Source organism: Tiliqua scincoides, chromosome 9, assembly GCF_035046505.1.
Source record: "Tiliqua scincoides isolate rTilSci1 chromosome 9, rTilSci1.hap2, whole genome shotgun sequence".
NCBI classification, from domain to species: Eukaryota; Metazoa; Chordata; class Lepidosauria; order Squamata; family Scincidae; genus Tiliqua; species Tiliqua scincoides.
Genome location: NC_089829.1, coordinates 48,581,902 through 48,595,745, shown reverse-complemented (window position 1 = coordinate 48,595,745; position 13,844 = coordinate 48,581,902). Strand labels below are relative to the sequence as shown.

At 48.5% G+C, this 13,844-nt stretch overlaps 1 protein-coding gene across 3 annotated transcripts in view; it reads right to left on the bottom strand.

Moving 5' to 3' along the window:
• Positions 1-10,833, bottom strand: part of SLC12A3 (solute carrier family 12 member 3) — a 63,866-nt gene extending 53,033 nt beyond the window's left edge. For all 3 annotated transcript variants that reach the window (XM_066636829.1, XM_066636831.1, XM_066636832.1), the window contains exons 1-6: positions 10,531-10,833; positions 5,734-5,880; positions 3,830-3,905; positions 2,173-2,268; positions 1,785-1,924; positions 545-655 (exon numbers count right to left, since the gene is read on the bottom strand). In XM_066636829.1, coding sequence (XP_066492926.1) covers positions 545-655; positions 1,785-1,924; positions 2,173-2,268; positions 3,830-3,905; positions 5,734-5,880; positions 10,531-10,833 — 873 coding nt within the window. The remainder of the gene's footprint in view (positions 1-544; positions 656-1,784; positions 1,925-2,172; positions 2,269-3,829; positions 3,906-5,733; positions 5,881-10,530) is intronic.
• Positions 10,834-13,844: the final 3,011 nt, after the last annotated feature.

Genomic DNA, 13,844 nt, shown 5'->3' with positions numbered 1-13,844 from the left:
CTGCCTATATCCTAAAAGAAAAAGGAGAGTGGTGAGCTGGAACATGTCCGTGGGAGACACTCTAGCCCACCACACTTCCTCTTTCACTCCATTCCTCTCTTATTTTTAAAATCCAAGGAGCAGGGAGAAGCTGAGCAGTAGAGGTAAGTAGGAAGGCAGATGGACAGCCCACCAAGCCAACACCTGAGGCAACTGCCTCCATTGATTTCAAGGGTAGGACAGCCCTGCAGCCTAGAAATGGACCCAGGCCTGGGAAAGCTAGGGATCTTAGTCTGCCTCAAGGACAAGAGGCGTCACTCAGACGAGAACTGAATTGCTGAACCTGGCCTAAAGCAAGCCAATGCACTACTGCTCAGCCAGAAAGCAAGGGACATCAGAGACAGTCTGCCTCTAATACCAGCTGTTGGGAAGTGTCAGAGAGCACTATGCCAACATGTCCCACTTCTGGGCTTTCTGAAGAGATCCGCTTGGGAAACAGGATACTGGATCCAGTTGAAATTCTTCTTACATATATCTTTTTCTTTTTAAAAAGAAAACTTCTTGCCTTTGCTTCCCACTCCATTCCAGCCAAGGAAATCCCAAGTAGCACAGTTACTGTGATGATCCCAATGATACGGATGTCATTTGTGGGATCTACAATAGGGGAGTTGTGTTCCTGCAGGAGAAAAAAACAAAACCCAACCTTCAGCACTTCAGAGTCCTGGCACAGAATGAGTGCACCAGACAATGCATAAAGAGCAACTCCAAGTACAATCTGTGGAGATGCAAAGAAGCCCATTGGTTGGAGGGATTGTGGTACCACAGCAGAAGACCTGCTTTCATGCAAGTCCACAAAGGCCCCACCATCTCCAGTTACAAGATCATAGAACCCTGCCCGAGACCTCAGAGAGCCAATGCCAGAGTAGACACATATGGGACTAGCTGGAATGTAACTCTGTATGCTCTGCAAACAGAAGTTTCCAGGTTCAGTCAGTCTTAAGCACATCTTCGGTGGCAGGAGCTGGGACAGGCCTTTGTCCATACACCAAGATGAGGCAAGTTGTAACTGTCACCTCCCTACTTTCATTCAGGCACAGCCCCTTCCCTTACCTCCTCCTCTGCTACCATCACTTAAGAGCTATCTGTAAAAGGTAGGAAGAGGAAGTGTGCAGGAATAGAGTGGTCAGTCAGTGTGTCTCCCAGGAGACACTCTAGGCCCACTGCTCTGTCTTCCCATACACGTCATCGTTTGCTCTTCCTGTTTTTCTTAAAAATTGCTCCAGTGTGGAGGAGTCAGTGGAAAGTCAGGAGGGATGGACTGGAGACTAACTGAGGCAGACAACAGAAGTGGCAGGTGCAGAATGTGTGAAGGGCACCACCTGAGGCACCCGCTTTACTCAGCCTCCTCAGCAGGCCACCCATCTAGACAGGGATTATCTACATTGGCCTGCAGTGGCTCTTCAGGGTTTCAGACAAGAGTCCGGCCCAACCCTGTAAACGTGCATGCAGGCACTTAATTTACCTCCTTAGCTCTCTTCTGACCTGTATACATGCTGGAGTTCTGATGCCCAGAATAAACACAGCCTTGCAAATGAGTCTTCCTCACATTGGGCAGAGTATTTGTATTGCTTGCTGAATGTGAAGCTTAAAGTCATGTGCTCTCAAAGGGCACTGGGCAGGCTTTTGGGTACCAGCATCGCATTGCTGATCAATCAGCTGTCCAATAACCCCCCATTCCTTTCTGAGGGTGCTGAAGCCTACGGACTTGGCTCCCCAATCCTCCTCCAACAATGGCAATTCCTCACCTGAAGCAGATCCCGCACAGTTTCTGCAAAGCCCACGGTGTGCATGGCGACAGCCACAGCATTGGCAAAGGCAAATATGAGGCCGATGGAGCCTCCCAGCTCCGGCCCGAGGCTTCTGGAAATAAGGAAATACGTTCCACCTAAGAGAGCCAAACAGGAGAGTCGTCATAGGAGCACAGTGACAAATAGGCTGAGATACGGATAGGGTTTCTCCAGTTGAATCTCGCCTCTGCCACTAATTTCTTAGGTGACCTTAAGCAAACCACTCCCTCTCTGCCTCAGTCTTCCCCATCTGTCAAATTGGGATAATACTGTCAACTTACTTTACAGATAGTTGTAAGAACCCCTGTAAACCTTCCCATTTTCCTGGCTGAGTGTTCAAACGTACCTGATTTAACTTTGCCATTGGTGGAGATGGCTGAGATGGACAGCCCTGTGATGGTCGTCACTGTCACAGACATTAGTATGATTAGCCAGGTCAGCGCTGTGGAGAAAAACACATGGTGGGATCATGCGGCAGTGCTTGCAATCCAACTGAAACAGGTCTGTACCTCCCCCATGCATCTCCCTAGCAAAAGAACCATGTGACATGGCATCATCACACTCCAAGTTTTTTCACCTCTACTCCACTATTTGCAGGGTGTGGGAGCAACCCTGGAAAAGAGGGTGCCTTGTCACAGTGCACGCTCCTTTTACTAGATGTGACTGGAAAGGTGCATGGAGATATGGTTTGGGGGCAGGCACACACCCCCTGGCCCATTCATGCAGCCTAGACCTTTGGGCCCTGATGCAGGACTCCAAATGCTACCCTTTCCCCCAGGACTCATCCAAGATCTCCTGGCATCTGAGACAGTGTGTCCAGTACTGCCCACCCTTACCTGGTAATGTGCCAGCCTCTGCTCTTCTCAGAAGTGGAACTCATGGAGGAAAGTGGTGGGCTAGTTAGTTTCTGATGTTCAAGCTCAGTGTTCCTCAGCCAATGATACAAGTACCACTGGTGGTACTTGAGGTAGTATCCAATGGCACCAGCAGGACCTCCAGACCCCAGCCGCCTGGCAGCAAGATCAACAACACAAAGCAACAAGCAGCAATGGCTTGGCTTGGCTTGGTAGGCAGAGATCCAGCATGAGCTTTTCGCATGCTCAAAAAAGCCCTCTCGTCCATCCTTAGCCTCTTATAGGTGTTTGTTGCATCTCGTCTGGCCTCCCGATTACATCATCACCAGTTGCTTCCAGTAGTATTCCCAATAGGTAGACCATGTGAAGTGGTATGGTGGGGGACAAACGTTGACAAATGCTGCACCATTCCCCTCTCCTGCACACTTCCTCCTCCTCTTTATTCCCCATTTCTAACCCAGGCTGTGAGAAGAGGAGCACTGGAATTGAGAGGGCAGAGGGATGTATACTCACTCCCTCCCCCTAAAAAAATTGCTACCTGAAGCAACTGCCTCAGCTGGCCTCATGGAGTTCTCATTGGCTCCAGCAGCAGTGGGGACTGGTGGAGGGACAAAGGAATAAAGCCCCTTCCCTTAATGGCACTATTCCAACCCAGATTGCCCCTCAGTGGCTGCTTACTCATTATTCCAAAGGTTTATATCCTACCTTTCATCTTAAAGCTAAGTTGCCCAAGGTGGCTCACAATACAACAGAAATACAGAACTGTACAGAAACAGAAAAGCCCATAAAAATGCACCAGGGTCAAAGCTCTCTTGATGCAGAGAGGAAGCTGAATGACATGCCCCCCATGGAAACTGACTGGAAGGAGCCAGGCAGGGGTGCAGCAGGCGTGTGGGTGAGTGCCCTGAGCCACAGGAGTCAAGGTTTAATGACATTCCTTTCCTAGTACACGAGCTGCGGTCCCTCTCCTGGGACTGTTAACTGCTCTCTCTTATCTCAGACATCTTCTCTGCTCCGCAGCATCATTGTGGTCCAAGAGATACATCAGGGACTGAACCAAGGGCCTTCTACGAGTTCTGCTGGAAGTGTCCTGCTCTTAATTGCCTAGAAAATGGGTGAGGAATAAACTCGGTATGCAGCAGTTCTCACCTATTCCCGCTTGGGCAGTGATCCAAGGTAAACGCAAGTACAGAATCACGCCCCAGATATTCAGCATGCAACGGATCTAGAGGAAGAAGCAGCAATTTTCATTAGAAAGGGTCAGAGACACCACAGAACCTCGGAACAGGGAGAAGGATGCAGTGTTGGGTCCTGCCTGGTTCCAAAGCTATGAGACCTGTTCATGAAATCAGCAGAATTAAATGGCTACAGTCAGGGGGACAGTAATATTTCAGGCTGAAGGTATGTGAGTGGGTGCAATCTGAACTATGCCTTCATTTTCAAGAAGGTATTGAGAACAAAACAGCTAATATTATAATGCCGTTGTACCAATCGATGGTAAGGCCACTCCTGGAGAATTGTGTCCAGTTCTTGTCGCCGCATCTCAAAAAGGACATAGTGGAAATGGAAATGGTGCAAAAGAGAGCGACTGAGATGATTATGGGGCTGGGGCACCTTCCTTATGAGGAAAGGCTACAACGTTTGGGCCTCTTCAGCCTAGAAAAGAGACACCTGAGAGGGGACATGATTGAGACATACAAAATTATGCAGGGGATGGACAGAGTGGATAGGGAGATGCTCTTTACACTCTCACATAACACCAAAACCAGGGGACATCCACTAAAATTGAGTGTTGGGAGAGTTAGGACAGACAAAAGAAATATTTCTTTACTCAGTGTGTGGTTGATCTGTGAAACTCCTTGCCACAGGATGTGGTGATGGCGTCTGGCCTGGACACCTTTAAAAGGGGATTGGACAAGTTTCTGGAGGAAAAATCCATTACGGGTTACAAGCCATGATGCGTATGTGCAAGCTCCTGATTTTAGAAATGGGCTATGTCAGAATGCCAGATGCAAGGGAGGGCACCAGGATGAGGTCTCTTGTTATCTGGTGTGCTCCCTGGGGCATTTGGTGGGCCGCTGTGAGATACAGGAAGCTGGACTAGATGGGCCTATGGCCTGATCCAGCGGGGCTGTTCTTATGTTCTTATGACCCTGTACATAGAAAAAAACAGCCTGTCAGGGTAACTGCACCAGCCCAATATTTCCTCAGTGAGATGATGGTGCCCTCACTGTTTACACTGCACCCTTCAGGAAACCATCCTGTTTCTTGTTTCTCAAGCTCTCTGGGGCGTCTCTTCAGCCAGCACCTGGGCATCATCCAGTGAAAGTGATTGATGGGACAAAAGGAGGGAACTCTTCAGACAGAACATAAATAGTTTAGGGATCTCACTGCCACAAGATGTAGTGATGGCCACTAGCTTATGTAGTTCCTGAAAGGGATTGGAAAAATTTTTGGTCTATCAACAGTGACAGGTCACGAGGGCTACATGCTCCCTCCAGGCAGGGCTGCTGATTGCCACAGGCAGCAGTTTGGCAGAGAGTGTCCATCTCTAGCTGTCCAGGTGCCTCCACCGCTCCTCCTCTTCTGCACACTCCCACTCCCTGGATTGTAAAAGGGGGAATGTGCGGAAGAGGAGAGCGGGGAAGAAGAGAGTGGTGGAGAGGGGCATGGTGCTTTGTCCTGAATAGGTGGGAAAATGGGATGCCTAGGGAGGGCTGTGTGGTTGGAGAAAGATCCAAGCCTGTGTTTTGCTTTGACTTCTGAGCCGGAACATTTGAATTCCGAGCCTTGCAAAATAACAGCATGAGCGTGCTGTGAAGTGGAACCTTTGGCTGATTGTGGCTTAGGTTTGAAGCCTAAACTGATGATGTCACGTCCAGCCATAACAGCACTGCCATCTCTTCTGGTGGGTCCTGACAGATTGTCATTCTAAAAAGTGGGTCCCTGTGCTAAAAGGTTTGGGAACCACTGGCATAATTTATTTGGGATACACAATCGAAATGTCTGTGTCTTTGACACTTTTCCTGTGCTCTGCACCTGTGTGTACTTACCATCACCCCTTTCATCCATCCGAAGCGGACAGGCTCTTGCTTAGGCTTCTCATCCCCCTCACCAGCTTCCTCCTCAGTATCTGCTTCAGAAAGGCCATTGCTTTGATGGAGCTCATAGGCAGGTGGGTGCAGATGGCTATTCCCTTGCTGGAAGAAAGTTAGTGGATGTAAGTGCACCCGGCAAGTAAAGGAAGCAAGATGCCACACTGGATGGGCCAGCACCTGAGCCAGACAGCTCCCTGCTGCACCTAGAAAATGTCATTTCATTAGGGAGTCATAAGACTTGGCCTGCTGAAGACAACTGTCTGCAGTGGGTGGGTTGGGACAACCTGACCTCAGCTGGGTCTAGGCTTGTCAACTCTGACTGAAGCTGTTTCCTGAAGACTTTTTTTCAACCTGATAAAATATTGGAAATTCCTGGAGGCCCAGATAAAATATCCAGAATTGCTTTCCATCATCTCTTGGAGATTGATGCTGACTCTTAGAGACTCCAGACCATCTGCTGCGTATGCAGAAGGCCCCAGGTGGAAGTCCCTGGCAGTCCCTGGCAGCTAGTCACAGAGCCCACCAGAGGACAGGTGACTCTGGATTTAATATTGTGCGGTACGCAGGACCTGGTTAGAGATGTAAACGATACTGAGCCATTGGGGAACAGTGATCATGCTGCGATCCGTTTTGACGTGCACATTGGGGGAAGAATATCAGGCAAATCTCTAACAAAAATCCTTGACTTCCGACGGGCGGACTTCCCTCAAATGAGGAGGCTGGTTAGAAGGAGGTTGAAAGGGAGGGTAAAAAGAGTCCAGTCTCTCCAGAGTGCATGGAGGCTGCTTAAAACAACAGTAATAGAGGCCCAGCAGAGGTGTATACCGCAAAGAAAGAAGGGTTCCACTAAATCCAGGAGAGTGCCCGCATGGCTAACCAGCCAAGTTAGAGAGGCTGTGAAGGGCAAGGAAGCTTCCTTCCGTAAATGGAAGTCTTGCCCTAATGAAGAGAATAAAAAGGAACATAAACTGTGGCAAAAGAAATGTAAGAAGGTGATAGGGGAGGCCAAGCGAGACTATGAGGAACGCATGGCCAGCAACATTAAGGGGAATAATAAAAGCTTCTTCAAATATGTTAGAAGCAGGAAACCCGCCAGAGAAGCGGTTGGCCCTTTGGATGGTGAGGGAGGGAAAGGGGAGATAAAAGGAGACTTAGAGATGGCAGAGAAATTAAATGAGTTCTTTGCATCTGTCTTCACGGCAGAAGACCTCGGGCAGATACCGCTACCCGAACGGCCCCTCCTGACCGAGGAGTTAAGTCAGATAGAGGTTAAAAGAGAAGATGTTTCAGACCTCATTGATAAATTAAAGATCAATAAGTCACCGGGCCCTGATGGCATACACCCAAGGGTTATTAAGGAATTGAAGAATGAAGTTGCAGATCTCTTGACTAAGGTATGCAACTTGTCCCTCAAAACGGCCACAGTGCCAGAAGATTGGAGGATAGCAAATGTCACGCCTATTTTTAAAAAGGGAAAGAGGGGGGACCCGGGAAACTATAGGCCGGTCAGCCTAACATCCATACCGGGTAAGATGGTGGAATGCCTCATCAAAGATAGGATCTCAAAACACATAGACGAACAGGCCTTGCTGAGGGAGAGTCAGCATGGCTTCTGTAAGGGTAAGTCTTGCCTCACAAACCTTATAGAATTCTTTGAAAAGGTCAACAGGCATGTGGATGCGGGAGAACCCATGGACATTATATATCTGGACTTTCAGAAGGCGTTCGACACGGTCCCTCACCAAAGGCTACTGAAAAAACTCCACAGTCAGGGAATTAGAGGACAGGTCCTCTCATGGATTGAGAACTGGTTGGAGGCCAGGAAGCAGAGAGTGGGTGTCAATGGGCAATTTTCACAATGGAGAGAGGTGAAAAGCGGTGTGCCCCAAGGATCTGTCCTGGGACCGGTGCTTTTCAACCTTTTCATAAATGACCTGGAGACAGGGTTGAGCAGTGAAGTGGCTAAGTTTGCAGAAGACACCAAACTTTTCCGAGTGGTAAAGACCAGAAGTGATTGTGAGGAGCTCCAGAAGGATCTCTCCAGACTGGCAGAATGGGCAGCAAAATGGCAGATGCGCTTCAATGTCAGTAAGTGTAAAGTCATGCACATTGGGGCAAAAAATCAAAACTTTAGATATAGGCTGATGGGTTCTGAGCTGTCTGTGACAGATCAGGAGAGAGATCTTGGGGTGGTGGTGGACAGGTCGATGAAAGTGTCGACCCAATGTGCGGTGGCAGTGAAGAAGGCCAATTCTATGCTTGGGATCATTAGGAAGGGTATTGAGAACAAAACGGTTAGTATTATAATGCCGTTGTACAAATCGATGGTAAGGCCACACCTGGAGTATTGTGTCCAGTTCTGGTCGCCGCATCTCAAAAAAGACATAGTGGAAATGGAAAAGGTGCAAAAGAGAGCGACTAAGATGATTACGGGGCTGGGGCACCTTCCTTATGAGGAAAGGCTACGGCGTTTGGGCCTCTTCAGCCTAGAAAAGAGACGCTTGAGGGGGGACATGATTGAGACATACAAAATTATGCAGGGGATGGACAGAGTGGATAGGGAGATGCTCTTTACACTCTCACATAATACCAGAACCAGGGGACATCCACTCAAATTGAGTGTTGGGCGGGTTAGGACAGACAAAAGAAAATATTTCTTTACTCAGCGTGTGGTCGGTCTGTGGAACTCCTTGCCACAGGATGTGGTGCTGGCGTCTAGCCTAGACGCCTTTAAAAGGGGATTGGACGGGTTTCTGGAGGAAAAATCCATTATGGGGTACAAGCCATGATGTGTATGCGCAACCTCCTGATTTTAGGAATGGGTTAAGTCAGAATGCCAGATGTAGGGGAGAGCACCAGGATGAGGTCTCTTGTTATCTGGTGTGCTCCCTGGGGCATTTGGTGGGCCGCTGTGAGATACAGGAAGCTGGACTAGATGGGCCTATGGCCTGATCCAGTGGGGCTGTTCTTATGTTCTTATGTTCTTATCTCCAGCCAGGGCAGATAAAAATTCCTGTCTGAAGCCATGGAGAGCTGCTAGGAGTTGGTGGCAACCAACAATGCAGAGCTTGATGGACCAAAGGTCTCATGCAGGAGAAGGCTCAGAATACACAAGCCTCCTCTACACAAGCAGTCGCTTTCCAGCAATCACTTGTGCTCTTACACAAGTTCTCCTTGAACTAGGCTTTGCAATAGAAGTACCCTGGGAATTGTGTCTCTTATTTACATGACGGGGGAAGGGGGAGAACCTGACCTCCACAGCTTTCGTGATGGCCCCTTTGCTACTTTTTTTGGAAAACCAGACTGAAGGAACATCATGATTTGGATAAAGCTGGAGTGTCAGAGGTGAGGCTTATGGATAACATCCTGCCCACTACCATGTCTTCCCTTGAAGTTCCTGAATGGCAAGTGCCTCTACCTTGTACAAAATGCAGACTTTGAACAAAAGAGAAAGACAATTCCCTCTTCAGTGCACACAGTCAGAACTTGATATGGTAACATCACAGGCTTAGGCTGTACTCCTATACACGTTTACCTGGGAGTAAGTTCCACTGAAATCAACAGGATTTCCTATGCATGAGTACACGTGCATAGGATTGCACTGTTAGAGAGGTTCATCTTCTGCATTTCTTCTCTCCAGATTTCACATTGATTCTGATATTTGGCACTCAGGTTTTGGTCTTTTGACACTCTCCATTCTTAAAACAACAAGCATGTGGCTGGCATTTATGCGTTGGGCAAGTATCTCAGAATGGCTCCACGGTTTGGAGCTTGCATTCCCTGCTTCTCAAGCTGCACCACTTTTGTGGGTTCCGTTCAAGTTTCCCCAGACAAGATCCCTATTGTCCTTTTCCACTTGCCAGAGGGCTCTTTGTGCTTCCCACTCCAGCTCCCACCACCAGAACCAAATTCTGTAAAAATGCAAACATTTGGCTCAGAGAGGAACAAAACACTTTGGGCACAATCCTAACCCCTTATATCAGCGCTTTCCAGCACTTGCATCGCGGTGCCAATGGAACATGTGCTTCATCCTGCAGTTGAGTGTCACTCACGGAGGCCTCCTCAAAGTAAGGGAATGTTTGTTCGCTGACCTCAGAGCTGCATTGCCCTTATGTCAGTGCTGGAAAGCACTGACAAAAGGGGTTAGGATTGCACCCTTGTGCAGTTTTATTTTGAAGTGAGAACCCACAGCAAACTATTGCAATATATTCCCAGCCCTTAAAAGAAGTGCTCCTCTCCAGAGCTCTAGCCAGCCTGTCTTAAAAGTGCTGCTCCAGGCTCAAGGAAGAGGGAGAGTTTTGAGGAGGCAAGAGAGAAAGGACTTTTTTTTCCATTCTTCCTCCTCATTAGGCTTTATTGAGTGAAAGGGCTCGCATTCAGTGCTAGTTAGAAATATGTCAGATACAATGGTAGGTTTTAAAAAATTTTAGGTACATTAGTAGCTTTTTTTTGCTGCCAAGTACAGCTTGTGGAGAGATGCTGAAGTCCCCAGAGGGAATGTCCCCTTGTAAAGAAATAGGAGGTTTCTCTCTGCCTCCAAGCACTACTAATTGTTAAATGGCCCAAATCACAACCTGACTTTCCACTGATTGGATAGGATGAAAGATATGCTGACGACATTCTAGCTACGGACTCAAGACCCAATGGAGTTTGTGGGGATGACCAGGGACAAGCGCCTGCCTCTCTTAGCAATGCTTTGTGCCACACAATTTATCACGGTAGCACCAAACAACTAGCTTGACGTGCATTTACCTTGAGGAACGAGTGGAGGTCTGCAAGGGTGGGCCTGGCTTTCTTCATTTCACTGGAGAGCCTTGTGTTGGCATAATGTTCGTAAGCAGGCACGACATCAATGGTATTGTAGCCAAAGGTCCGCATATAGAAAGTGCTGTTGTGGGTGAGGTGGCTGGCTAGGCCAGTGTCGGACACAGCCAGGTCAGTCTGGCCATAGTGCCCCCTGCTGCTGTCCTCAGTGCTGATCAGGGTGCTGATGGTAAACCTGCCATTGGAGTGCCCTGGGTCATTGGCTCGTTCCGTCATTGGCAGCTCAGCCATTTCATTTCCTCTGCTCTTCTTTCTCACGTCTTTCCTGAATCCCACAGAAAAGACTGTGTTGATTTGGGCATATGAAACCACACACAGAAGGCATGGACACTTTTATACCCCTTGAAACCAGAAAGAACCGACTATCCACCTGTGCTGTTAACTCCAAGCAGAGGTAACTAATGGGCTTGAGTCAATTCTCCAACCTGAGCTGGTTGGAAAAAAGAATAGCTCCGAGAAATGCCTAAAGACTGACCAGCCCCAGTTCTAGATCAAGGGTCTGATAGCAGATTTTGTATTAAGTCCTAAGGACAAATTAGTTAAAAATACAGAGTTGGTGGAAGGTTGGAATGGAGGGCATTTCTCAGATTCACGTGCTTTGGGTACATCCAGTCTCCCTCACAGCTTTATTAGGCAGGACAACCTCAATGTGCCCTTGGCAGGAAGGAGATGAGGCCTGGTCTGCCATAGAGGTTCTTGCAAAATAGTTGTGTCTTTACATTCTTCTTTCCCAATCCTTGTTTTCAAATGATCCCGACTTGAAAAACTTTGATGTACACAATGGTGGTTTCGTGAGGCTTGAGGTTCCTCAGTAGTTCATCAGTAGTGATGAAGCAAAACATTTTGAAGTGCAGCAGCTCAGCATTACAATCTGTCCCCCCATCGCAATGCCCACTAAGACTAATGTACAACAAAAGTCTTATTTCACTTATTCCACTTTGAATTTCATTGTTTGAACATTTTAATCACCAGCCACTGATCCTTATTTTGGGACTTCTTATAATTCATTTGAAGTGCGAGCCAAGGTGTGTCTACTCAGAAGTTCATGTTGGCAACCTTCAGTCTCGAAAGACTATGGTATCGCACTCTGAATGGTGGTTCTGAAACAGCGTCTAGTGTGGCTGAAAAGGCCAATTCAGGAGTGACAATCCCTTCCACACTGGGAGCAAGTGCAGTCTGTCCCTGGTCTGTCTCCCTGGCTATGGGCCTTCCTTCTTTGCCTCTTTGCCTCAGTCTGTTAGCCGAGTGTCTCTTCAAACTGGAAAAGGCCATGCTGCACAGCCTGCCTCCAAGCGGGCCACTCAGAGGCCAGGGTTTCCCACTTGTTGAGGTCCACTCCTAAGGCCTTCAGATCCCTCTTGCAGATGTCCTTGTATCGCAGCTGTGGTCTACCTGTAGGGCGCTTTCCTTGCACGAGTTCTCCATAGAGGAGATCCTTTGGGATCCGGCCATCATCCATCCTCACAACATGACCGAGCCAACGCAGGCGTCTCTGTTTCAGCAGTGCATACATGCTAGGGATTCCAGCACGTTCCAGGACTGTGTTGTTTGGAGCTTTGTCCTGCCAGGTGATGCCGAGGATGCGTCGGAGGCAGCGCATGTGGAAAGCGCTCAGTTTCCTCTCCTGTTGTGAGCGAAGAGTCCATGACTCGCTGCAGTACAGAAGTGTACTCAGGACGCAAGCTCTGTAGACCTGGATCTTGGTATCCTGGTACAAGAAGCTGACGGAACTCAGAAGTAAACCCTGCTGAATTCAATAAGGCCAAAGAGCCATCTAGTCCAACTTCCTGCATCCCACAGTGGCTCACCAGATGCCTCAGGGAGTACACCAGACAACAAGGTACCTGCATCCTGTGGTCCTCCCTTGCACCTGGCATTCTGAGGTAGCCTACTTCTAAAACCAGGAGACTGCACATGCCCATCATGGCTTGTAACCTGTGATGGACTTTTCCTCCAGAAATTTGTTCAGTCCCTTTTTAAAGGCATCGAAGCCAGATGCTGCCACCACCCCCTATGGCAAGGTGTTCCACATTACTAATTACACTAATTACAAAATATTTCCTTTTTATGTTCAATAGACTTCGGGTCCAATCCTATTCAGTGCACGCCGGCACACACTGTCACAAATGTGCCATAAGGCACATTTGCAGCCCTCAGCACCAGTGGAGCGCAGGTGTTAGCCCAGCGCTGGGCTAGTGCCATTAGAGCGTTGGAGCTTTGCCGCTCAGTGGTTGCGCAGACTGCTGGGCAGTGGAGAGGTCAGTGGAAGGGTGGGAGGAGGTGGGGAGGAGGCATTCTGGGGCAGGAGGTGGGGGCAGGGAGAGGGTGGGGAGGAGGCATTCTGGGGCAGGAGGGGGAGGGAGGCTAGACTGGTAGAGCTTTGCTCTACCAGATCCTGAGCCTCTGTGTCAGGCCGCCTGCCTGACATAAAGGCTCTTACTTCTATGCCGACCCGTGGGTCACTGTAGAAATGAGTAGCCCCATTGCAAGGCTACTCACTTTACCCGAGTGAAGGGGACAAAAGTCCCCTTCTCCTGTGGAGGCAGCGACAGCTGCATTGGGTGTACTGAATGCAGCGGCAGCCATTTTCAGTACTGCTGCAGTCCCATGCGCTGAACAGCTCAGGATTGGGCTGCCCTCCCATATGGCCATGTATAGTATTGCAGTGTTCAAGAGCTAGCACAAATTCTTGAGATGGATTGCAATTTTAAAACAAATGCATCTGAATTGACAAATAGAATGTTTAAAAATTCTGTATAAATATAAAGGTATATGGAGTACTGGGCTGTGCCTGTTTAGTCAGAAGTAAATCCCATTACGCTGAATGGGACTTACTCCCAAGTTTTGCTGCATAGAATCACATCTTAAGATAATGTGAGCAGCATATTGTTCCGAAGGCAGCCTGTATTCTGCTTTACTTCCTCTTTTGCCACTTTGGGTGTTGAGGGAGATACAAAGTTCTGGTTCATGAGTTGTGTCTTTACAGAAAGCGTCTTCTCCACTTTCATTTGGCAAGAAGTGACAGTCAGGGCCAGGGTATCTGGCAAACTGCCTACTTCCATATAATCCGGTTGGACCCCTTAGGTCAGTGGTTCGCAAACTGGTGGGTCACGACCCACCATTGAAACCTAAGAGGGTCACTTTTCCCTGAGGGGAGTGACCCATAAATGGCTGCCCCAAAGGCAGCGCAGCAACTGCAGTGCTAAGGGCACCCAGTGCATTTAAATATACCTGGAGGGACT